At 55.0% G+C, this 22,499-nt stretch overlaps 1 protein-coding gene across 4 annotated transcripts in view; it reads right to left on the minus strand.

Annotated features, from left to right (window-relative positions):
* Positions 1-22,499, minus strand: part of TRAPPC9 (trafficking protein particle complex subunit 9) — a 564,887-nt gene that overhangs the window by 473,498 nt on the left and 68,890 nt on the right. For all 4 annotated transcript variants that reach the window (XM_070075538.2, XM_089335766.1, XM_089335765.1 and 1 more), the window contains 2 exons: positions 16,529-16,745; positions 5,982-6,125 (listed from right to left, as the gene is read on the minus strand). In XM_070075538.2, coding sequence (XP_069931639.2) covers positions 5,982-6,125; positions 16,529-16,745 — 361 coding nt within the window. The remainder of the gene's footprint in view (positions 1-5,981; positions 6,126-16,528; positions 16,746-22,499) is intronic.

Below are 22,499 nucleotides of genomic sequence, written 5' to 3' on the forward strand. Positions count from 1 at the left end.
AGTGCTGGTCCTGGAAACCCGGGCACTCTGACGGGAGGCGCTGTGTGACCACGATGTTCACTGCTGGTCCTGGAAACCCGGGCACTCTGACGGGGAGGCGCTGTGTGACCACAATGTTCACTGCTGGTCCTGGAAACTCGGGCACTCTGACGGAAGGCGCTGTGTGACCACGATGTTCAGTGCTGGTCCTGGAAACTCGGGCACTCTGACGGAAGGCGCTGTGTGACCACGATGTTCAGTGCTGGTCCTGGAAACCCGGGCACTCTGACGGGAGGCGCTGTGTGACCACGATGCTCACTGCTGGTCCTGGAAACCCGGGCACTCTGACGGGGAGGCGCTGTGTGACCACGATGTTCAGTGCTGGTCCTGGAAACCCGGGCACTCTGACGGGGAGGCGCTGTGTGACCACGATGCTCACTGCTGGTCCTGGAAACCCGGGCACTCTGACGGGGAGGCGCTGTGTGACCACGATGTTCAGTGCTGGTCCTGGAAACTCGGGCACTCTGACGGGGAGGCGCTGTGTGACCACGATGTTCAGTGCTGGTCCTGGAAACCCGGGCACTCTGACGGGGAGGCGCTGTGTGACCACGATGCTCACTGCTGGTCCTGGAAACCCGGGCACTCTGACGGGGAGGCGCTGTGTGACCACGATGCTCACTGCTGGTCCTGGAAACCCGGGCACTCTGACGGGGAGGCGCTGTGTGACCACGATGTTCAGTGCTGGTCCTGGAAACTCGGGCACTCTGACGGGGAGGCGCTGTGTGACCACGATGTTCAGTGCTGGTCCTGGAAACCCGGGCACTCTGACGGGGAGGCGCTGTGTGACCACGATGCTCACTGCTGGTCCTGGAAACCCGGGCACTCTGACGGGGAGGCGCTGTGTGACCACGATGTTCAGTGCTGGTCCTGGAAACTCGGGCACTCTGACGGGGAGGCGCTGTGTGACCACGATGTTCAGTGCTGGTCCTGGAAACCCGGGCACTCTGACGGGGAGGCGCTGTGTGACCACGATGCTCACTGCTGGTCCTGGAAACCCGGGCACTCTGACGGGGAGGCGCTGTGTGACCACGATGTTCAGTGCTGGTCCTGGAAACTCGGGCACTCTGACGGGGAGGCGCTGTGTGACCACGATGTTCAGTGCTGGTCCTGGAAACCCGGGCACTCTGACGGGAGGCGCTGTGTGACCACGATGTTCAGTGCTGGTCCTGGAAACCCGGGCACTCTGACGGGAGGCGCTGTGTGACCACGATGTTCACTGCTGGTCCTGGAAACCCGGGCACTCTGACGGGGAGGCGCTGTGTGACCATAATGTTCACTGCTGGTCCTGGAAACTCGGGCACTCTGACGGAAGGCGCTGTGTGACCACGATGTTCAGTGCTGGTCCTGGAAACTCGGGCACTCTGACGGAAGGCGCTGTGTGACCACGATGTTCAGTGCTGGTCCTGGAAACCCGGGCACTCTGACGGGAGGCGCTGTGTGACCACGATGCTCACTGCTGGTCCTGGAAACCCGGGCACTCTGACGGGAGGCGCTGTGTGACCACGATGCTCACTGCTGGTCCTGGAAACCCGGGCACTCTGACGGGGAGGCGCTGTGTGACCACGATGCTCACTGCTGGTCCTGGAAACCCGGGCACTCTGACGGGGAGGCGCTGTGTGACCACGATGTTCAGTGCTGGTCCTGGAAACTCGGGCACTCTGACGGGGAGGCGCTGTGTGACCACGATGTTCAGTGCTGGTCCTGGAAACCCGGGCACTCTGACGGGGAGGCGCTGTGTGACCACGATGCTCACTGCTGGTCCTGGAAACCCGGGCACTCTGACGGGGAGGCGCTGTGTGACCACGATGTTCAGTGCTGGTCCTGGAAACTCGGGCACTCTGACGGGAGGCGCTGTGTGACCACGATGTTCAGTGCTGGTCCTGGAAACCCGGGCACTCTGATAGGGGAGGCGCTGTGTGACCACGATGCTCACTGCTGGTCCTGGAAACCCGGGCACTCTGATAGGGGAGGCGCTGTGTGACCACGATGCTCACTGCTGGTCCTGGAAACTCTCACAAACTTGCAGGGATTTTCTTTGCCGACTGAAGAAAGACGCTGTGCCTGAGTCCCTGGCAGGAAGGGCGAACATGCGCTTCTGCTTACACACACGGGCCCGTGTCAGCCGTAAATGAAAGCTGTCCACAAAAAGGGAAACGCCCCATAAAAATGCAACATGTGCCTCAGCTGTCTAAAGGGGCTCGTGACTGTGCACTCTGCCTTCCCGGAGGCCATCCTGTGGACACGTGAGCACATGAGGCCGGCAGACACACCCCATGGTCTTCCAAAGCTGGGAGAAAGGCCCACACGCCAGGCTTGTCTGCCTGACACTGAAGAATCACACAGACAGCCCCAAGTAGAGATCCCACGCACAAGCCCTTGGACGAGCACGAGAAGCTCCCGACATCCTGGGTTAACAGCCGGGCACTCAAAGGAGAAAATATGGCCCAGGCCCTGGAGAACGGCAGCACATGAGGGGACTGCAAAGGCTCATGGAAAACACATATGATGAAAACATCATGCTTGTACTTTCAATCTTTTTTTTTGGCACCAAAAGAAACTTTCCTTCTAATTCCATTTTCCGTGAACTTTTCAAAGCACACTCATGCACAATGTCAGAAGAACGTGTTTCTGAAACACGCCTACAGACCCGAGTCAGAATCAACTCTCCCACACGCACCACAGCTGAAGTGAGCGCTGTGAAGGTACCAGCCACACCTAGACCAGCAAGCCCCTGGCCCCCGCCCTGCCAGGTCTGGCTCCAGGGCTGGGGAGAGAGCAGGAGCCCGGGCATATGGGGTTCCTTCCACACGGAGCTGCTGGAGGGAAGAGGGGCCTCCACCAACTACATGTGCAACCGATTACTGACCTGTAACCGTGAGAATTCACTCAGGGAGAGACCGCACCAGGAGTTAGTTCCTGGTCTCACTGGGAGCTTGTTAAAGGCTTTCAAGAGAGGGGCTGGTGCCAGGGCATAGCAGGTAAAGCCACTGCCTACAGTGCTGGCATCCCATATGGGTGTCGGTTCGAGTCCCAGCTACTCCACTTCCGATCCAGCTCTCTGCTATGGACGGGGAAAGCAGTGGAGGATAGCCCAAGTCCTTAGGCCCCTGCATCCACGTGGGAGACCTGGAGGAAGTTCCTGGCTCCAGATGGGCACAGCTCTGGCCATTGCAACAACCTGGGGAGTGAATCATCGGATGGAAAACACCTCTCTCTCTCTCTCCTTCTCCCTCTCCCTCTCCCTATGCCTCTCTGTAACTCTGCCTTTCAAATAAATAAGTGGATCCTTAAAAAAAAAAAAGAAAGAAAGAAAGAAAGAAAGAAAAGAAAAAAAGAAAGGCTTTCAAGAGGAAGGCAAGATCTAGTAAAAAAATTTAAAAAGTGGGGGCGGGGAGGGGCCAGGGCTGTGCTGCAGGAAGGAAGATGCTTCCTGGAGAGGCAAGCAGGCTCGATTCACGGCCGACAAGGAGGGGCGGTGCAGGCAGCTCAGGAAAGGACACAGGGACAGCACACACGGGACTGTGGGGAAGGTGGGCACACTGTTCCCAAGAGAGAACAGAGCCCTGGCTAAAAGGCAGAGGGACAACAGCACGGGGCAGGGACGGCACTGGAGATTCTCAGCTCCCACCCAAACGGAGTCCAGGCACTGCCCCAGGTAGCTGCAGGGTCACAGGGAGGCTGGAGAAGCGCCAGGGGAGAGGCGCCCGGGCAGCTCCTGCAGCAGTTGCGGAGGGCACATGGATCAGAGCAAGCAAGGCCCAGCCCCCGCAACTGCCCTGCGGGGCCCCGGAAGCTCCGCCTCTGTACCCTCCCCTCTGAGGCCCCAGAGTGCAAATGGATCATGAAGCCAGCTGTGGTGACCTTGCTCTGCAAGGCAGGGCAGAGAGGACACCGCGTGCAGCCGCCCGGAGAGGGGTCCTGTCACAGCAGCACTTCACTGGGGGCACTGGAGGTGCAAGACAGCCCTCCCACCCCGTAGAATGCCACACAGCCACAGGAAGCGGCCAGTGCATGAGGAACACGAGTGACAGAGGCCACTGCGGAAGACAAACGTCTTCTTTCAGGAGTGCCGGCACCGGGGCCAGCGCTGTGGCGTGGCGGGTAGGGCAGCCACCTGCAACAGCAGCATCCACCAAGTGGCCACTCGCATCCCTGTGCCGTGTGCCGGCTGCAAGTCCCAGCCTCTCCACTTCCAATGAAGCTTCCTGCTGACAGGCAGCCCTGGACGCACATGGGATGGAGCTCCTGCTTCCTGGCCCCGCCCTGGCTGCTGCGGACACTGGAGAGTAAAACAGCACATGAAAGATCTGTCTCTCATTCTCTGCCTTTCGAATAAAATGAAAATAAATTTAAATTTTTTTTGACAGACAGAGTGGACAGTGAGAAAGAGAGACAGAGAGAAAGGTCTCCCCTTCTCTGTTGGTTCATCCCCCAGTGGCCACTGCGGCTGGCGCGCTGATCCGAAGCCAGGAGCCAGGTGCTTCTCCTGGTCTCCATGCTGGTGCAGGGCTCAAGCACTTGGGCCATCCTCCACTGCACTCCCTGGCCACAGTAGAGAGCTGGACTGGAAGAGGGGCAACCGGAACAGAATCCAGCGCCCCGATCGAGACTAGAACCTGGGGTGCCGGAGCCGCAGGCAGAGGATTAGCCTAGTGAGCCACAGTGCCAGCCTTAAATTTAATTTTTTTAATTTAAGTATGAAGACAGAGGAACATGAAATTCGGTACACGCCAGGATGAGGGGTGAGGGGTGAGGGGTGAGGGAGTGGGCAGTAGGCAGTGGGTGTCTTGGGCCCCCACGTGTATAGATGCAGTGACAGAAGCAGTGCTGCAATGGACAAGACACACTGCCCAGACCGTCTCGCAGGGCAGACAGCCTGCTTCCCCAGGCGCTCCCAGTCATCCTCAGCTGGAAGATGCCGCCTCGTGTGAGAGTCCACCTCTCAGACACCCGGGGCCCAGTCCAGCACAGGAGGGCACAGCCCCTGCCCGCCTTCATGGCAAGCAACAGCTCTCTCTGATGGGCCGTCCAGCTGCACAGGCCTCGCTGGGCTAGCTGAGGCCTTCTCCACTCACCACTGAGGACACAACATCCCCCAGTGCAGCCTACATCCAGCCACAGCTCAGGGAGGGAGCAGGAAGCTGCAGCCTCTTTGGGGCAACAGAGGATGCTCAGCAGGGCCTCCCAACACACAGTTATGCAGGGGCCACCGAGGCCCACCTTCTCCCTGTGTCCCCCCTGCCTCTCTCCCCTTGCTTCATGGGGTGTGGATCCCATGAGGACCCCCTAGCACACTTCCTGCACAGTAATCTCAGCATGGAAGGGCCCTTCCCTGAGGAACAACCAGTGCCGTCCCCTGAACGAGGTGACAGGAGGCAGAGCCCCCGCTGCCCACAGCTGCTTGCCTCAGGTGCCGCTGCAGCAACGTGAACACAGCCAGGGCTCAGGCTGCCCTCCAGGGGACGCCCAGGGCAGTGACGGGAGCCCCAGGGCACCACGGGCCAAGCGGTGGCTCGTGGAAGCCTGTGGCTCTGGAAGCCCAGACAGAAGCAGCGCTGACCAGGAACAGTGGCCAGAGGGGGCACAAGGCCCCAGGTGTGTTCCATTTCTGAGCTGGGTGCCTGTTGCACTGAGGCGGGTGGGGAGTGGGGGGCACTTTGTAAAAATCCCCTGGGCTGCAGAGTCAGGAGCCGTGCACATCCCTCCATGAGAGACTCTGACACCCAAGGAGGCTGGAGAGGGAGCTGAGAGGCCGTGGGAAGAGCAGCTGAGTCTGGCAGAGGACCAGGGAGGGGAGGGGCAGAGGAGGAAGGAGCAGCAGCCCGGGGTGCGCAGGGCAGGGCAGAGCCTGGTGCTTCCGCACTCACACGGAGCTGGAAACCCAGGGTCTCCATGGGCAGCACTCAGAGGGCTCTTGTTCCCGCTCCCCGGCTTGGCCTTACCTTGGTCGGACAGGAAGTCCAGCATGGTCTGCAGGAGGAAGGACAGGTGCCTCACGGACAGAGCAGGGTTCCCCATCCGTCGGGAGGCATAGACCAGCTCGTGCAGCAAACGCATCTGGACGGCAGCCCAGCCCCTGTGCGTGCCTGCAACGAGAGGGAGACGGCGTCACCGAGGGGCAGGAAGCCGGGCAACGTGCCCACGCACAGACAATGCAGGGGGCAGCAGAGCTACGTTCACCGACACTGGAAAAGGACTCTCAAGTCGCAAGTTTTCTGTGTGTTAGAAATATGCTTGATGTCATATGAATGTGCCCCCAAAAAGTCATGGGCAAATGGAATCAAAAAGATACTTTTTATTTTAATGCGAGAAAAACTTATATACACGCAAGTTTTTTTTTTTTTTTTTTTTTTTTATTATTTTTTGACAGGCAGAGTGGACAGTGAGAGAGAGAGACAGAGAGAAAGGTCTTCCTTTGCCGTTGGTTCACCCTCCAATGGCCGCCGCGGCTGGCGCACTGCGGCCGGCGCACCGCGCTGATCCGATGGCAGGAGCCAGGTGCTTCTCCTGGTCTCCCATGGGGTGCAGGGCCCAAGCACCTGGGCCATCCTCCACTGCACTCCCTGGCCACAGCAGAGAGCTGGCCTGGAAGAGGGGCAACCGGGACAGAATCCGGCGCCCCAACCGGGACTAGAACCCGGTGTGCCGGCGCCGCTAGGCGGAGGATTAGCCTAGTGAGCCGCGGCGCCGGCCCGCAAGTTTTTCATATCACACATTTTCCATGAAGCTTCTGAAGACCCACATCTACATGGATTTCAAATCTGCTGCCCCAGAATAAGCTTACTTTTTAATTCCACTTTCCATGAAATTTGTGGAGTACCCTCAAATTTCCTGTCTTCTTCAAAGACACAAGTTCAAAAATGTCCCACTTGGGAACCATGATATGTTTAGAACTAAAGATGACATTTTAGACGGCATGTATTGCAGTTCCACGCATAATCTGTTTCAAGAAAATACTGGTATGGCCGGCGCCGTGGCTCACTAGGCTAATCCTCCGCCTTGCGGCACTGGCACACCGGGTTCTAGTCCCAGTTGGGGTGCCGGATTCTATCCCGGTTGCCCCTCTTCCAGGCCAGCTCTCTGCTGTGGCCAGGGAGTGCAGTGGAGGATGGCCCAAGTGCTTGGCCCTGCACCCCATGGGAGACCAGGATAAGTACCTGGCTCCTGGCTTTGGATCAGCGCAGTGCGCCAGCCACAGTGCACCGGCCGCGGCGGCCATCGGAGGGTGAACCAATGGCAAAAGGAAGACTTTTCTCTCTGTGTCTCTCTCTCTCACTGTCCACTCTGCCTGTCAAAAAATAAAAATAAAAATAAAAAATAAATAAAAAAAAATACTGGTATGGGCTGGCGCCGCGGCTCACTTGCGGTGCTGGCACCCCGGGTTCTAGTCCCGGTTGGGGTGCCGGATTCTGTCTCAGTTGCTCCTCTTCCAGTCTAGCTCTCTGCTGTGGCCCGGGAGGGCAATGGAGGATGGCCCAAGTCCTTGGGCCCTGCACCCGCATGGGAGACCAGGAGAAGAACCTGGCTCCTGGCTTCGGATCAGCGCAGCGCACCAGCCATAGAGGCCATTTGGGGGGTGAACCAATGGAAAAGGATAACCTTTCTCTATGTCTCTCTCTCACTGTCTAACTCTGCCTGTCAAAAAAAAGAAAAGAAAATACTGGTATTTGATGGGCCTTCATTATAAACAACCAAGAATATGAAGTTAACAAGTACGACAAGTCTCTAAAGTACGAGAACAATGCAGAAGAGTGACCAGCTACGCTGGAGGGCAGGGTCTCAATGCACTGTCAGGACTGCTCTCACCAGAACCGTTTAGCACGGCTGACATCAAAGGTGGGGAAATGGGACGCAGAGCCGACTGGCAAGCATCTCTTTAAGACGAGGCAGTCTCAGCGTGAGCTGCTCCATTTCCCATGAGGCAGCAGGCACCACCTTGTGACCTAATAAGACTCCACAACCAGCAAGCTCCTGCCCGGTGCTGTGAGTCATCCAGGGCTGGATCCAAGGATGTGGCTACCGCAAGGCCACTTGAGTTCATGACCCTGCTGGGCGCTCAGCAGTGACCCTGAGTGGCCACCACCTCTGGGTCTATGAGGGGCACACAAGCAGAGTCTCACGGAGACTCGGGATTACAGAATGCCCCACTCGCCCATACAAGACTGTGATTTCCACAAATCCGGAGGCAGCCAGGAAATCTGAGTTCTTAACACCTGGTGCCCAAGGGCTCCACCAGTCAGGCAGATTGCTTGATCACTGGTCCCCCAGTCCAAGAGGCTGTGAAAAACACACACATGGGGCGGGCGCTATGGTGCAGCAGGTAAAGGCACCACCTGCGATGCCACGGTTTGTGTCCCAGTTGCTCCTCTTCCCAACCAGCTCCTTGCTAATGCACCTGGGAAAGCAAGTGGAGGATGGCCCAAGTGCTTAGGCCCCTGCACCCACATGGGAGACCCGGGAAAAGCTCCTGACTCCTGGCTTCGACCTGCCCCAGAGCGGGCCATGGTGGCCAACTGAGGAGTGAGCCCTCGGATAGAAGATCTCTCTCTCTCTCTGTAACTCTTTTAAAATTAAAAAAAAAAAATAGATCTTTAAAAAGAAAAGAAAAATAGACACAGATGTTATTCAGAGGTTCAGACAAAACTACCACTCACTGAGGTCTGCCAGTTCACAGGAACCCACTGGGACAGGACACAGAAGAAGAGAGACAAAGCACCCGCCCTCAGGCAAGGGCCATTGTCCTAGGGCCAGCCAGGCAATGGGCTCAGTGGCTGAGGGCAGGGTGACACTGGCAGGCAGGGGCGGGGCACCCTCTGCAGTGGGATCTGGATAAGAAGGTGGCGACAGCAGTGTCCGTCATAATGTTGGGGGTTAATACAACAGCTCACTGACAGGCTTCCGCAGCTTGTCCATCATAAACGCTCCAGAATCACCAGCTGCCGTCGGTATTGCTCAATGAACACGACATGGCCAACACTCAACGTCACCTTTGACGTTGGAGTTAACGATCCAGCCTCCTGCACTGTGCCCCCGGGAACATGGCCTCCATTCTCCGGTCTCTACTGACAAGTTCATAGGGTAAAACTTCTGCAGACTGTATGGTGTTCATTCTGGGACCCCCGCACAGGGCCTGCCGGAATCATGCACTCGGTTGGCCTGGTTGATGAGTCAACAGAATAAGATGCATGGTTTATCTTCCAGAAATCTTTTGGAGAGTAAAATGGCGGCACATTTCACACAACAACTGCAAGCAGGAAAGAAAGCTGAGTGCCTGCAGTATTTCCACACTGTCGAAGAGGCTGAGATCCAACGCCAAACCAAAAGGAGAGACTTTCTTAAAGGACAACCTGAAATCAATGTCACAACCAATCTAACTATGACTCAGAAAGAACCAATTTAACTAATCCCTTCGCTTCTTGTGTAAGAACTGGACAAATTCACTGCTGAGTTTTTTTAAATGGACAATGAGCCAGTTCCTACCACAGGCAATTAAGCGTAAGACCCAGCGTGAACGTCCTTAACAGTAAACTGCGTGCAAGTCACAATTTCCATGGGATGCAAACTGTTCCTCCTATAACACGTGATTTTTTAAGAAAGACCTGCAGCAAATGACCCAGTGATAAAGCTTCCAACACCCTCGTAATTGGAGTTTGCTGATTTGGGGTTCACTGGGTGCATCCAACCACTGCCTGCTAGCAAATCTCTGCTCCTTACCAAGCCTGTCCTCACAGCTCAGGGGGAAAATGTAATCCTTCATTTAGGAAAAGGCAGAGCAAAAGGCATCATCAGAAATCTTCAAACAGAGCAACACGGAGAAGGGCCTGCAGGCCCGGATGTGGGCAACACTCAGCCCTCAGCTGCGCAGCTACAACCAGCTGCCACGAAACCTCCATCTCGAGAGCGCCACAGAGGCATTCCAGCGCCTGAGAACACAGGCACTTTCCTCTCGTTCCCAGGGACAAGGCTGCAGAGTCCCAACTCCTTCTCTGCAGAGTGTCCACGGCGGACCAGAGCAATAGCAGAAATGGAGCTTAAAGTGACTTCTGCTTCTGTTAAAATTACAGCAAGTCAGGGCAGGCACTGGGGCAAAGTGTATGAAACCTCCACTTGGAACGCTGCATCCCAAATCAGGGAGACTGCCTCTGGCACCTCCGCTTCCGATCCAGCTTCCTGTTACTGCATGCTGGGAGGCAGTAGATGATGGTCCAAGTACTTGGGTCCCTGTCATTCATGTGGGAGACCCAGCTGGAGATGCTGGCTCCTGGCTTCAGCCTGGCCCAGCCTTGGCTGTTGTGGGCATTTGGGCAACGACCCAGCAGATAGAAAATCAATCAATCAATCAATATCTCTCTCTCTCTCAGCCTTTCAAGTAAATAAACAAACATTTACAAATATATAGCCAGCTGACATTTATCATTTTTACTTTATTTGGTCTCAGTCCCTGACCCTCGTTCACAGAATGATGGCCAATGGAGACACAGGTCTGAATATACAGGGACAAATCACGTGGAAGCAGGCCCTGTTTTATTTTCCAAAAGAAATATGTTTCGTTCATCAGACTTCAAAATTAAGGGCAAGAAACGAACCTTATTCAATAAACGCTGACACCACGTGGCCCTGGCTGCTTACCGGGGTTCACGTGGGCACCGAGGGGGTCCAGGCACAGAACTTGCAGGGAACTCTGCCTTCTCGGGGCTGACAGGCTGCTGACGGAGACAGGCATTAAACAATCCCCCAAGCTTCTTTAAACTGCATTAAAGACTGAGAAGTGGTGACGGGAAGCACAACAGAACTCAAAAAAGGGAAAAGCAAAAGGACCCCAGTGGAGCCGTGGGGACCCCAGGGGACCGTGTGAAGAAACAGCATTGCGCTGAGAGCTGAAGAGCGCGGAGGCGCACAAGTGAGGAGCAGGGCTGGGCAGCCCAGGAAGCAGGAAGAGCCGCCAAGCCCTGGGGCCGGGCTGGCGCGGTGAGATGGGTAATTGGCTCCCATACAGAAAGGAGAAGCTCAAGCCACTCCTCCCGTACCTTGAGGAAGCCCAGGTGGCTTTCACCCAGGGGCCAGCCTGCAGAGGTATTCAAAGGATACACAAGAATGGACTCGGGCAATTTCCATCTCGCTGAAGTCTCTCCAAAGTGCACCAAATGGGGAATCCATGCGCAGGGCGTACAGAAGCCTCTGGAAATGCACTTCCCTTCTTCCCACAGAGAAACGTGTGATGCTCTCAACCCTCTCTCCTCTCTTCCCTCTCCCCAGCAGTCTCCGGAATACTGGAGGAGGCCAACTCTGCCTCCTCAGACGGGGGCTGGTTCTCGGCGCTTCCACCAGCAGCTCTGCGCCTCCTGGACGCCCCCGTCTGGGGGCTAGGGCTGCCCGGCTCTTTCTGCCCTTAACTCGGACTCGTCGGCACGTACTCCTGGGGGAGCAGGGAATCCCCTGGCCTGGGGGAGGCTGCAGAGCTGTAGCCGGGGACCACAGGTCTCAGAGAACATGAACAGCTGCAGACTGTTGCTGGGACTATGCTAAGCACCTCACGGGGACAACCCACTGGCTCCCCTATCCTCCAGACACACAGTGACTTGGCCAAGGTCAAGAGCAGCATGACCCTGGCAATGACACTTCACTTGGTCAAGCCCTCATGGCGCTCATCAGGCCTGGCCAGCGCCCGCGTGCAGCAGGAAGACACCCCTCTGGGGCCAGTGCTGTGGCACAGCAGGTTAAGCTGTCGCCTGCAACACCAGCATCCGTATGAGCACCTGTTCTACTCCCAGCTGCTCCCCTTCAGATCCAGCTCCCTGCTATGTGCCTGGGAGAGCAATGGAGGACGGCCCCTGCCACCCGCATGGAGACTCAGAACTGCTCTGGGCTCCTGGCTTCAGCCTGGCCCAGCCCCAGCCATCGTGGGCATCTGACGAGTAAACCAGAAAAGAGAAGAACTCAGTCTCTCTCTCTCTCTAACTCTAACTCCAACTCTAACTAACTCTAACTCTAACTCTCTATCTGCCTTTCAAATAAATAAATAAATAAATCTTTAAAAAAAAAAAGAAAAGAAAGGGGGGGCACAACAGGTTAATCTGCCACCTGCAACACCAAATCCCATATGGGCACACGTGCGAGTACATAGACTGCTCAACTTTGCATCCAGCTCTCTGCTAGTATACCTGGGAAAGCAGAGGAAGATGGCCCAAGTGCTTGGTCTACATCCACATGGGAGGTCCAGTGGAGGCTCCTGGCTCCTGGCTTCAGCATCCCACCCAATACGGCCACTTGGGGAGTGAAACAGAGGACAGAAGTGCTCGCTCTCGCTCGCTCTCTCCCCCGCCCCCGTAATTCTCCCTTTCAAATAAATAAAATAAACCTTTAAAATAAATAAATAGGGACCGGCACTGTGGTATAGCAGCCACCTGCAGTGCCAGCATTCCATATGGGCGCTGGTTCAAGTCCCAGCTGCTCCACTTCTGATTTCACTTTATGCTATGGCCTGGGAAAGCAGTGGAAGGTGGCCCAAGTCCTTGGGTCCCTGCACCCATGTAGGAGGCCAGGAAGAAGCTCCTGGCTCCTGGCTTCAGATTGGCATAGCTATGGCCATTATGGCCATCTGGAGAATGAACCTGCAGATATAAGACCTCTGTCTCTGTCTCTCCTCTTCTCTTCTCTTCTCTTCTCTCTCTCTCTGCCTCTGTCTCTCTCTGCCTCTGTCTCTCTGTAATTCTATCTTTCAAATAAAAAAATAAATCTTTTAAAAAATAAATACATAAAAATAAAAAAGAAAGGTGCCTGGGTGAGCTCACCCCAGGGGCACAGGCACAAATTCCAAGAACGTTGCTGTTTAAGACACGGACAGAGGCATCCCTTGTACTGGCCTCACCCAGCCCTCAGCCAGGCATGTGGACAGGCAGGCAGGCCCAGAACCCCTCGTGCAGGCCATAATGGCGAGCAGTGACCACCCAGCATGGCAGCTGCTCTAGTCACATCACTGAAAATACCAGGAAATGGTGAAGGAAATGTGAACAATCACCTTTTGTGAATAATCACTTTTCAAATAATATGCAATTTGGGCAACTTTTTTCAATAAATAGAAGTATCTCCAACTTCGGTACTCACTATAAAGCTACAGCAATCAAGACTGTGGTGTTGTGAAAGAATAGACCAAAAAAATCAATGGAGATAACAGAGGGCACAGAAACACAGCCAGGTAAGTGGAGCCAACTGGTCTGTGACACAAACAGAGCAAGGACAGCCGGTCCACCAGGTGGCGCTGGGATGACTGGACACCCACAAGCAAACAAGCCTGTGCCCTTCACAAAAATTAACACAAAATCAGTCTTAGACGTAAATGTAACACTGCTAGGAGTTAACACTCGAAAACCTAGATGACCTAGAAGAGTGCCCTAATGACTTCTTAGCTGCGGCATCAAAGGCATAAACCATGAGAGAGAGAACTGAGACACTCCATGTCATTAAAACCAGACACGTCTGCTGCACATAAAACACTATTGAGAGAACGGGAAGACACAAAAAGGAGATGAACTACTTGGAAAAGACACACCTAATAAAGGACTACTGCTAAACTAAACAAAGAACTCTTAAAACTCAACAGTGAGAAAGCCAGGACTCAATTTAAAAATGGGCCAGAGGGCAGGCATCTAGTGCAGTGGCTTCTAAGAAACCACGTGGGGCACCTGCATCCTGCACCAGAGCCCTGGGTTCAAGTCCCGCAGGTTCAAGTCCTGGCTCCACTTTTTTTTTTTTTCAAGGGTTTTTATCTATTTGTTTGAAAGGCAGAGTTACAGAGAGGCAGAGGCAGAGACAGAGACAAAGAGGTCTTGTGTCTACTGGTTCACTCCTCAAATGGCCTCAACAGCTGGAGCTGAACTGATCCGAAGCCAGGAGCCAGGACTTGGGCTACCTCCTACTGATTTCCCAGACCATAGCAGAGAGCTGGATTGGAAGTGGAGCAGCCGGGACTCGAACCAGCACCCATATGGGATGCTGGCACTGCGGGCAGAAGCTTTACCCACTATGCCACAGTGCCATCCCCCTAGCTCCACTTCTCACCCATCTTCTCACTAATGCACATCAAGGGAGAAAACAGATGATGGCTCAGGTACCTGAGGCCCTGCCAAGTACCTGCAAGACCCAGACAGAGTCCCAGGCTCCTGGATTTGGCCTGGTCTCACCCGGGCTGTTACAGATATTTGAAGAGTAAACCAGCAAATTGAAGATCCCTCTTGTCTATCTGTCTCTGTCTCTGCCTTTGTCTCTGTCTCTTTTTCTCTCTACTATTCAAACAAAATAAAAAATGGGCAAGAGATCTGAACACCTCACCAAAGATACACAGATGGTCATTAAGTGTATAAACATATGTCCAGTACCATGGGTCATTAGAGAAATGCAAATTAAAATGAAATACCAGGATACACCTTCCAGAACAGCCAACATCAAAACACCACCACCACCAAACCCTAGCAGGGTCATGGGGCAACAGGAAACCCCACTCATTGCCAGTGGGGATGTGGGGACTCAAAATGGCTCAGCCACCTTGGAAGAGAGTCTGGAGCTTCCTGTAGAGCACCAGCATCCCTTACTACATGATCCTGGGTGTTTGCCCAAGTGAGTCAAGAACTTGCGTCCACACAAAACCTTGCACATGAACGTTTGTGGCTGCTTTACTTGTGATTCCCAAAACTGCAAGTAACTGAGATTCCACCAAGAGTCACAGGTGAGGGTGGGCACTGTGGCATAGCGGGGTAAGCTGCCACCTATGAAGCCAGCACCCTATATGAGTGCCAATTTGAGCCCCAGCTGTTCCACTTCCAATCCAGCTCCCTGCTAATGCACCTTGGGAGGCAGCAGATTATGTACCAAGTACTCAGGCCCTTCCACCATGTGGAAGACACCAGCCCTCTGGGGAGTGAACCAATAGATGGAAGATGAAAGAGCGCTCTCTCTCTTTCTCTCTCTTTCTCTCTCTCTCTACCTGCACAACCCCTACCCCACCCCCTCTGTAACCCTGACTTTCAAATAAATAAATATATCTTTAAAACAAGAAATAAAAGACCTGTTAGACAGGACTCCAGCTCCTACTCCTAAGCGGGGACAGATGAGAGTGAGCATCACAGATGGTATCTGACGATGACAAACGTCAGGCCCGTGTCCCACACTGAACAAACGTGACCACATACAGACAACACCTGCAGGACCCTCCTGTGCCCTGTCGAGACAACAACCCAGAGCACAGCTCCATTCCTTCCACGTCCACAAATCCAGCTTCACCAACCCCACATCCGAGCTGGAGCACGTTACGTCCCCAGCCTCCAGCAGCCACTAAAACACGGCCTCCCTGCCCCTAACCAGCCTGTGGACACTTATGGTCAGGTCTGTAGCTGTATTTTAAATATGGACTGCCCTGCTCGAATACTTCGGAATAAGAACTTACTCCCAGGACAGGCATTGAGGCACAGCAGGTTAAACTGCCACTTATGACACTGGCATCCCATATGGGTGCTGGTTCGAGTCCTGGCTGCTCCACTTCTGATCCAGCTCCCTGCTAATGAGTCTGGGAAAGCAGCAGCAGATGACCTAAGTGCCTGGACCCCTGGACCCATATGGGAGACCCAGATGGAGCTCCTGGCTCCTGGCCTAGGCCTGGCCCTGGTCCATCTGGGGAGTGAACCAGCAGATGGAAGATGTATGTGTGTGTTTCTCCCTCTCTTTCTGTAACTATACCTTTCAAGTAAATGAAAATAAATTTTAGGGGCTGGCGCTGTGGCGTAGTGGGTTAAAGCCCTGGCCTGAAGCACTGACATCCCATATGGGTGCCGGTTCTAGTCCCGGTTTCTCTTCTCCCAATCCAGCTCTCTGCTATGGCCTGAGAAAGCAGTGGAAGATGGCCCAAGTGCTTGGGCCCCTGCACCCACATGGGAGATCTGGAAGAAGCTCCTGGCTCTTAGCCTCAGATTGGCACAGCTCTGGCTGTTGCAGCCATCTGGGGAGTGAACCAGCTGATGGAAGACCTCTCTATCTCTCTCTCTCTCTCTCTCTCTCTCTCTCTCTCTGCCTCTGTTACTCTTTGAAATAAATAAAATAAATATTTTTAAAAAGAAAATAAATTTTAAAATAAAAATAAAAAAGAACTTTCCACCCACTGGACAGCCAGTTGTGTGTGCTTACACTCAAATGTATTTATTCCTGGCTCACTGGTTTTTACTAACTCAACTAAGTGTCATAAGATAAGTAAAATTCACTAGGAATTAATCTGAAGTTCTTTGCTGATGGCACACATCAGCTCCAGGACAATCAGGGACACCCACACGCCATGGCCAGGCGGTTCCACCACGTTCTGCCAGCACGTGTCCTTCCAGGTGCCCAGCACAGGCGGGGTCCGTCTCCTCTGAGCCGCCAGCTCCAGTCACAGTGCCTGCCATGCACAGCAGGTGCCCGAGCCCCACGACTGAGTCGGGGAAGCGCCTGCCCAGCCCCCCAGTACCTCTGTTGAAGTCGTTGGGATCCAGCGAGAGACTGTAGCCGGGCAGCGTCTCCAGCAGGAGCTTGTAGCACGCCCTCCAGCCAGGCTCCGAGATGCTGGGGGCCACACACTGCATGGCAGCCACACGCTTGAAGAAGGCCGACTTGCGGTGGAAGCCGATGAGCTCGTAGAGCTCGGACAGGATGCTGTAGCGCTGGATTTTTTCTTCTTCTGAAAGCTGCAGCACAGAGGAGAGGTAACAAGCCTTTCAGAGACACTTCCGAGTGGAAAAGGAGACACCCGTGAAGACAGTTCTTCGTAAGACAGAGGCCTGCGGGAACGTCCAGGGCAGGCAGAGCCCCAGCAGCAGCCCCGAGACGCGGTAACCCCGAGGGGAGCTCCGAGAGCCTGGCCGGGTCCCAGCTCCCAGCGCACCTTCTTCCTGCTGGTAAGGCCAGGCTCTGCGAAGCAAGGGCACTGGCTGCACACCAGGATGTCAGCCCTACCGTCCACCGTGAAGGGAAGGAGCGGAGCTCACCTCGGGGTGCTGGCAGGCTTTCATCAAATACACAACGTGCAAAACCACAGTAAGGACCAGGCGGTCAGCGGATGGCTTCCCGGCGACACCGCCTAGGCCAGACTGGACAGCTCACAGCTCACAAACAGCTCCCTTCATGAGGGCCCTCGCGCAGTTCCCCAACAAGCCAGTGGCTTCTGGCAGCAACTCCAATTTCGGAAAGCCCCTACTATACACAGCAACCTTGGCACACCCTGAGAAGCCAACTCAATAGTCCTGTGCGTTGCCATCGCCCCGGCTCACGACAAGGATGGGGAAGCCCAGGGAGGTGCACAGCCAACAGGTGTCCGAGACAAGAGCCGACCTGGGTTGGGCCCTGGCTCACTGCACCTCAGCTCCCTTCAGCAGGGAGCAGGGGCAGAGCTTCGCTACTGCCAAAGGACATGGCTCTCTCCCACCACACCCTGGCAATAAACCCGTTTCTGACCACCTGCCAGCCAGAGCTCTTCAGGCCCTCCCACCTTCTCTTCCCAGGCCCACTGCTGGGGTCCTGCCTCAGCCCTTGCAGCTCTCACCTGGAAGACTAAGTGGCCTCCTCCCCACGTTTCTTGGCAGCCCTCAGTCCAACCCCACACACCGGCCAGACCCACGCTCCTCAAGCCAGGCTCAGAGCCATTACCCTGGCTTCTGTCCCGCAAACTTCACGTTGCAACCCTAACCCCCTGGCTGACAGTGTCAGGAGATGGGGCCTCTGGGAGGGGAAGGACTGCCCCCTGCACCATCTGAGGACATGGCGGTAAGATGCCATCTTTAACCAGGAAGCAGGCCCTCACCAAGCATCAGACTTGCCCCACCTTCATCCTGGGTCCCCCCGGAACTCCGAGAAGGCCAGATCAGCTGCTGGGAAGCCCCACTCCTTGGGGTTTTTCTGTAGAAGCCTGAGTGGCCAAAGACAGGCACCTTTCAAAGCTGCTCAGGGACCCTGGCTCTGCAAGGAGACACTACAGCACCTCCATGCACGCCGGGCCCTCCTGGTACCTCCGCCATCCCAGTGTAGCCCACAGAACTCATCTATGTTCTCGTCCTGGGAACACGCCCAAGGACACGTCAAAAGCTTTGTGAAGACACAGAACTGAATGATAAGTTGAGAGGCCAGCGTTGTGGAGCGGAGAGTTAAGCCCCTGCTTGTGACACCAGCATCCCATACCAGGGTGCCGGTTCAAGTCCTAGCTGCTCCACCTCTCCTCTCTCTGTGTCACCACCTTTCAAGTAAATAAATCGTAAATAAATTAATAAGTAAAAGGAAGTTTAGGGTTGGGCATAGTGGTTAAGAAACTGATGGGGCCACCACCTGCAATGCCAGCATCCCATATGAGCACCTACTCACATCCCAGAGTCTCCACTTTAAAACCCAGCTCCCTGCAAATGCACGTGAGAAAGTAGTAGAAGATGGCCAAAGTACCTGGGCCCCTGCCACCCACGTGGGAGACCCACCACTCCTCCTCCAGCTATTGTAGCCTTTTGGGAAATGAACCAGTAGATGGGAGAATGAGCTCACTTGCTCACTCGCTCTCTCCTTCTCCTCTCTTCCTCCCTCATTCTTTCAAATAAATAAAATTGATCTTTTTTTAAAAAGACGCTGATCGAGACACCTGCATCCCACATTGGAATGCCTGGATTCCATATCCGGCTCCACTCCTACTCCCAGCCTCCTGCCACTGCATATCGTAGGAGGCAGAGTGACTGCTCAAGGAGCGGGTCTCTGCAACTCACAAGACGGACCTAGACTGGGTTCCCAGCTCCTGGCTGCCACCCAGCCCAGCCCCAACCAGCGCAGGCATTTGGGAGTGAAACAGTGGTCGGGAGTTAGCTCACTTGCTTTCTCTCTCCCTCTCTCCCTCTCTCCCCCTCCCTCCCTCCCTCTCTTGCCCCTTACCTTTAAAATACATTTTCTTAATCTTTTGTTAGGGGCAGGGATTTGGTGCCGCAGTTAAGACACCACTTGGAAAGTCTGTGTCCCACACGGGAGGCCTGGTCTTTGTCCCCACTCCTCTATCTCCAATGCAGCTTCCTGCTTAATGTGCCCCCAGGGAGGCAGCAGAGACAGCTCAAGTATTTGGGCCCTACCACCCCCATGGAGCCAGTCCGAATCCCTGGCTCCCGGCCTTGGAGTGTTCCTGACCCAGGAACAGTCGTAGGTACCTGGTAAGCGAAACAGCTGATAGAAGATTCCTCCCTGTCTCTCTTGGCCTTTCAAATACAGTAAAAATAAATAAATGTTGTTTAATCTTTTTGGAAATAAAAAAGGTAAGGCTTTTTCGTGTACAAAACATTTGTGAAATCCATTCGTCATTGTTTCGTAACACACATTTCCGTATCGGATGCCTATCGCGCGGTGGCAAGGATGTGGCAGTGAGCCAAACATGCAAGGGCTCTGAGAGCAGAGCCCTGTGCGGTGACAGCCAGCGCCAACCCTCCAGAGTCCGAGGTGAGGCGGCGAGACGGCAGCAAGCAGATGCTGCCAGCCCTGTGCCAAGGAGCCCACGGCGCGGGAAAAGGGTGGGAAGGGGGGCTCACTTTGCACAGGAACGGGAAGGGCTCAACCACGGGAGCCACTCCAGGAGTCTCCCTCCCCATCCTGTGCCCACACTCCCACCCCCAGTCCACTCCCTGGACTGTCAGCTCTCAGGAGTGAACCAGCCATCCCCCACCCCCACGCCCACCCCCCCTGGCCTCTGATGCCATCGGAGCTGTGGTGCTTCCACGCGCACCTCCCTGACGGCCTGACGTTGAGCAAAGCGCTCAGTCCCACAGGATTCCTGGACGGCTGTGAAATGGATGCTCAAACCTGGGGACGGCTTTTAGAGCCGGATCATCGTGTCCTGGGCAGGAGTTCTGTGTGCGTCCTGGACGCAGATCCTCAGGGTGCCGGGCGAGCTTTCTCCGGGTCTGTTGGCACTGTGTCCTCCTGTGGGTTTCTGATGAACAGAAACATCTCACTGTGACCTGACTAGGTGTATCAACCGTTGCTTTCTGGGTCCCTGCAAAATGTGATGGAGATGTCCTCCTGTTTTCTGCTAGGCCTGTGACCCACGGACACTCAGATGTGTGTAGGACACAGCTCCTGCTGCCCAGCTGTGAGAAGTCACCCCGCGCAGCACAGCGGCGCTGGGGCTGGCGAGGGGAGGCGGGCGTGCCTGACGCCTGTGTCACCAACTCACATCCACTGTCTGCTGAGTAAGACGGGAGCCACTGGGGGAAGGGACACGAATGGTGACCTTAGCACATGACCCTGGTAAAACAAAGGTGACGGCCCAGGGAGGACCACGAGCCTCAGCCTCTGGGCCACCAGAGTCCGCGGCTTCCTTCTCCCATGGGAGGCCGTGGTACCCGGTCAGCAGCATGTTCTGTCATACTCCTTCCCAGTGCTGGACGTGATGAGAAAGCAGACAAGAAACACCACGTTGCAAATGGAACAAAAGTCGGCTCAAGCCCTGAAAAAAGATCCTTCACGGAAAAGCCTGGCACAACCGCCTCTGAGCAGGAGGCGGCCGTTGACCGGGAAGCTGCTTGCGAGCCACCAGCCCCACGGGCTCCAGGACAGGGCTGTATTCCTCGGGGCAACACGGACGCCCACGGCCCCGGATCTGGGAGTGCGGGCGGTGTCAGGCAAGAGGCGAGGCCAGGGTCCTCAGGGAATCACGACTGAGACCAAATCCCCACACTCATTTCCCGCCCGCTGCTCTTCACAGCACGTCGCTGTCCTAATTGTTCCGCGGGCTGCACAGTCACGACGTGTGCACTCGGGGCCCAGACACTGATGCGAAGCCCCTGTGAAAGTGGCTCAAAGACCACTCGAGACAAGCGGCTGCACCACCAGCACAGGACCCGAGGAACTAGAATATTAATGGACCCACCCATCTCCGACTGGAAAGCAGGTGCAGGCCTGCTTCGTGCTACCAGCGAGAAAGAAATGGCTCTGTGGTGGAAAACACGCAGCACAGGCCCAGTGGGTCAGCTCTGCCCGGCGGGGCAGCGGGGAGCACAGAGCACAGTCGGGAAGCCCTGGGTTCCAGGCCCACGACTGCACAGAATTACCTTAAGTTAACCACGAGTGCTGGAAAGAAAAATGAAATAACAGTGATGCTGCAAAGTTGGCATTTGCAGTGGCTGCTCAAGACACGGCAACTATTACTGTGCATCGACGCCTCTGAAATCACAGGCAGGGAGAGGCGTTCTAGAAAATTCCTCGGGCCCTCGGCCTCCTGGAACATCGGTACCCACGCGGATGTGAAGGACGGGTGTAGGTAGGCAGGGGTGGAGGCTTTGGGCAGGCGTGGCAGTACTCAGTCATCTACCATGGGAAAACGCACGGAGGAACACGAGAGAACATATACATTCTCTACCACAGAAAACGTTCTGTGTCTCTTTTTACAGTTATTTCTAGCCATTGGTTTTTTGGTTTTTTTGTTTTTTTTTTTAAGATTTTAGTTACTTATTTGAGAGGTAGAATTACAGGCAGAGAGAGACACACACACACAGAAAGGTCTTCCAACTGCTGGTTCACTCCCCAAATGGCCACAACAGCCGGAACTGCACCGATCCAAAGCCAGGAGCCAGGAGCTTCTTCCGGGTTTCCCACGTGGGTGCAGGGGCCCAAGCACTTGGGCCATCTTCCACTGCTTTCCCAGGCCATAGCAGAGAGCTGATCAGAAGAGAAACAGCTGGGACACAAACCAGCGCCCATACAGGAAGCTGGCACCGCAGGCAGAGGCTTAGTCTACCACTCTACAGCGCCAGCCCCTCTGGCCATTATTACATGAAGAGAAGACACGTACTCAAAGTCACTCAAAGTCAAGGTGGGCGCTTGGCGCAGCAGTGAAGATGAAGTCTGCTGCACTCAAGGCTCAGCTCTTCCCGATTCCAGCTTCCCACTGGTGTGTACCCTGGGAAGCATCCATCAGGGGAGGGTTCAGAACTTGGGTCCTGCCCCCCATCTGTAAGACGCAGACTGAATTCACAGCTCCTAGCTTCAGCCTGGCCCAGCCCCAGCCATGTGGGCATCTAAGGAGTGAAGCAGTGGATGAAAGCTCTGTGTGTGTGTGTATGTGTGTGTGTGTGTGTGTCTGCCTCTGTTTCTTGCCCCCCCCACCCCATTTCTCTCTGTGTCTGTTTTTCTGTCTCTCTGCCTGTCTCTCTATGCCTCTCTCTGCCTGTCTATTTCTCTCTCTCTGCCTCTCAAGTTTAAAAAAATGCCATTTGTTTTCCCATCGCTGGGCTCAGTGAGTAAGCAAGTCCTGTGTATTTTGAAGATCACACAGCCTGGGACTGCAGTCTTTATCAGCACTCATCCCTCCACGCAGAACAGTCCTGAATTCAAGTTCATCCTCCGTAAAAGCTACTCACTCCAAGGGCAACGCACAGAGCCTGCAAGCAAAGCCCACTTAGACCAGGCTCGGCTAAATGTCAGCAACC

This window comes from Oryctolagus cuniculus, chromosome 6, assembly GCF_051225735.1.
Source record: "Oryctolagus cuniculus isolate XC-2025 breed Fujian yellow rabbit chromosome 6, ASM5122573v1, whole genome shotgun sequence".
Classification (NCBI taxonomy): Eukaryota; Metazoa; Chordata; class Mammalia; order Lagomorpha; family Leporidae; genus Oryctolagus; species Oryctolagus cuniculus.